General features: G+C 36.3%; 1 protein-coding gene across 1 annotated transcript in view; it reads right to left on the bottom strand.

The window, feature by feature from the left end:
• GFPT1 (glutamine--fructose-6-phosphate transaminase 1) overlaps positions 1-3,704 on the bottom strand; it is a 60,056-nt gene that overhangs the window by 25,506 nt on the left and 30,846 nt on the right. Inside the window, exon 8 of the mRNA XM_017853758.1 lies at positions 1,218-1,333. Within this exon, the coding sequence (XP_017709247.1) occupies positions 1,218-1,333 (116 nt within the window). The remainder of the gene's footprint in view (positions 1-1,217; positions 1,334-3,704) is intronic.

Below are 3,704 nucleotides of genomic sequence, written 5' to 3'. Positions count from 1 at the left end.
AAAAAAAAAAAAAAAAAAAAAAAGACAACAAAGTGCCTTACCGTAACCCCTATACCTCCTTCTCCAGCTTCATCTTCCACCAAGCTTCCTCTCACTCTATTTCCAGCCACACTCATAGCCATCCTAAACTCTCACAGGCTGAGCCATTTGCAAAAAATGAATGTTCCTCCTTCTACCTCTTAACCTAATTAACTCCTATCTCGGTTCAAACGTCATTTCCTTAAAGAAATTTACCCACCAAGGGTAAATCACCCTGTTACTAGCATTCTGCAGCTCTTGTCACAGTTGGAATTCTACACTTGTGTGATCATTGTTTAAAACTTGCCTCCTCACTAAGGAAGAGCTCCTAAGGACAAGTAATATTTTTATTTTTACTCACCATTATCTCCTGAGGCTAGCATATGGCTTCACTCAGAGTGTTCAATATGAATGTATACATGAATAAGAAAAGGCTGATATGTTTCTATAATTCCAGTGTATTTAAGCCATAACTGTCAACTGTGTAATCTTACACATCTTAGCCCTGACTACACACCTTACACATCTGTCAAAATATTAAAGAGTAAAGCTTGTTTTCCCACTGAGATAATACATTCCCTGATGTCCTAAATGGCATTATTTTCTCATTTTTATTATATTCTGTTATTTTCAGGTATAGTGAATGACTTGTTTGCAATTTGGGTGATTTTATTTTATCTTCATTACTATTTCATTTATAAATGCATTTAAACATCCCCCCGCATTTTCTCTCAGAATGTCTTAGTCTACTACTATCCCTTTATAAAAGTGATTATGCTGCAAATTAATTCCAAATGTAAAATATGAGTATCTACATTACACTAAAACTACAATAGTTTAGCAACTATGCTATAACAATTGGGATACTAACTAAGCCATTTTACTCTTCAATCTAGAATCTCCTCCCTTCAAAACCTAGATAAGGCTCCTGAAATAAGAAGGAAAAAAATGTAAGAGTTCTAAAATAAATACACTGGAAAAAGTCTCAAGGAATATATGTGTTCTTGGTAAACTGACCTACACTCTTTGAAATGACAGAAAAAGTGTCCTTATAGCCCCGTCTCCAAAATGGTCACCCATATTTCTTTAATTAAAAAAGTTCTCTCATAGAGCACAATTAGACTGATATATAATGACTTCTTGGTTTTCTGTAGAATGAGAAGTTTTACTAAAAATGTCTTTGAATCAACTAAGCTCACCTTGCATCAGAAGCAAAGTAATACTCCACTGCTTTTTCTTCCACTGGGAAAAGGCAGGTTGTGCTGTCCACACGAGAGAGATTGCAGCTTCCTTTCTTGTCTTTGCCTAAAGCATATAGTTAACATGAATTGGCAAACATGTAGAAAATCACGTACAATGTAGAAATATGCATAATTTTCTACAAAATCAAGAAAAAAATCATAGCAACACAAAACAATTTCAGCAAATTTAAAAAGCCAAGTAGATCATCTCATTTCCATGCAATAAGCCAGTAAGAACAGACAAAAAGTATACAGTGAAGTAGCAACTATCAAAGAGTGCGTGGCAGGTAAAAGTGCTACATTATATGTTTTTTTCATATAATATTTCTTTTCCAGGTAAAAGGCAAGTAATTCCTTAATATTAACTGGTTTTTTTTAATCAAAAGTGTGTATAAATTAATTTTAACTTTATACAAAACCTGATGATCTTAACACATAAGTTTGTGTACCTATAATTATCACAAAATTACATTTAAAATATCAAAATTGTGCAATGAAAAATAAAATGGACACAGTGGCTCATGCCTGTAATCCTAGCACTTTGGAAGGCCGAGGCAGAAGGATCACTTGAGGTCAGGAGTTCAAGACCAGCCTGGCCAACATAGTGAAACTCCGTCTCTACTAAAAATACAAAAATTAGCCAGATGTGGTGGCAGGCACCTATAATCCCAGGTACTTGGGAGGCTGAGGCAGGAGAATCACTTGAACCCAGGAATCGGAGGCTGCAGTGAGACAAGATCACACGCCATTGCATTCCAGCCTGAGCAACAGAGTTAAAACTCTCTCAAAAAAAAAAAAGAAAGAAAGAAAAGGAAAATGAAGGCTAGTGGCAAGTTAATTTTATTATGTCCTAACAAAACCTCACTAGATTTTAGCAGCATGTCAGCATAACAAATCAAGTTGCAGTCTACACTAATTCTGATTTTAAAACAAAACAGATGCATATCACTCTCTAATCATGGTATATCATATGTGGGACAGTTAGGGACAAAATTTATAAACCAAGAAACTCTCCTTTCTTTAACTTGGGTTTTCTTATACTTCCTTTAAGTCAGGATAAAGTAAGGTCTTTTTGCAAAGCTAATATCCTTTTAATTCTTGTATTTCAGATTTATGACATCTCTACTTAATTTGTCAAGACATTAATTTTTTTCATCAAGACTGGAATACTAAAGTTTTATAAACTGGCCTAATATATCTATTAGTTGAAGACTACATAAACGTCCTAGAGACAAAAATGCACCTTTCTCTAAGGCCAGGACATAACAGAACTATGGACACAATAGCCAGAGAATATTACAAGCATACTTATAAAAACTGCTATTTTACCTATCCTCTTAAAATGCACATATAAAGACAGACTTGATAATAATTATTAGAAATGTACATTCAAATGTGCTAATTATCCTGAGTTGATCATTATACATTGTACACATGTACTGAAATATACACCAAATATATAATTTTATATCTATTAAAAATAATAAGTCAAAAAAAGCACAAAGTTTTCCACCATCTGTGATTGTTTTATGTTTTAGTGATGACAACAAACTAACTTTTCCCATTCATATTTAACAGCAAAGATGCCAAACTTTGAAAAATAAGTGTAAGATGACATCCAAGAAAAAGTAACATTATAGAAAAACAACATATTAGTGTTTGCCAGGGGCTGGGAATGAGACAAGGGTTGATGACAGAGGGAAAGTTGAGGGAACTTATTGAGTGATGAAATTGTTCTGTATCTTGATTGTGTTGGTAGTTATGCAACTTCACATCTGACAAAACTCGTGAAACTACATGAAAAAGAGTAAATATTACTGTATGTTAAAAAATAGAGGCCGAGGCGGGCAGATCATTTGGGGTCAGGAGTTCAAGATCAGCCGGCCCAACATGGTAAAACCTCGTCTCCACTAAAAACACAAAAAATGAGCCGAGAGTGGTGGAGCGCGCCTGTAGTCCCAGCTATTCCAGAGTCTGAGGTGGGAGAATTGCTTGAACCTGGGAGGTAGAGGTTGCAGTGAGGTGAGATCGTGCCATTGTACTCCAGCCTGGGTGACAGAGCAAGACTTCGTCTCAAAAACAGGAACAAAAAAGTGAATTTAAAAACACATAAAAAGAGAGTTCAGCATTTTAAAAAAATAAATGTGGCCAGGTGTGGTGGCTCACGCCTGTAATCCCAGCACTTTGGGAGGCCGAGGCGGGAGGATCATGAGGTCAGGAGTTCAAGACCAGCCTAACCAATATGGTGAAACCCCGTCTCTACTAAAAATAGAAAAATGTGCCGGGTGTGGTGGCACATGCCTGTAATCCCAGCTACTCAGGAGGCTGAGGCAGGAAAATCACTCAAACCCGGGAGCCCCAGGTTGCAGTGAGCCGAGATCACACCACTGCACTCCAGCCTGGGTGACAGAGCGAGACTCTGTCTCAAAAAAAAAAAAAAAAAAC

The sequence above is a fragment of the Rhinopithecus bieti genome, unplaced genomic scaffold (assembly GCF_001698545.2).
Source record: "Rhinopithecus bieti isolate Rb0 unplaced genomic scaffold, ASM169854v2 scaffold_36315, whole genome shotgun sequence".
NCBI classification, from domain to species: domain Eukaryota; kingdom Metazoa; phylum Chordata; class Mammalia; order Primates; family Cercopithecidae; genus Rhinopithecus; species Rhinopithecus bieti.
Note: the sequence above shows the minus strand (reverse complement) of the source record. Positions and strands in the feature narration are given on the sequence as shown.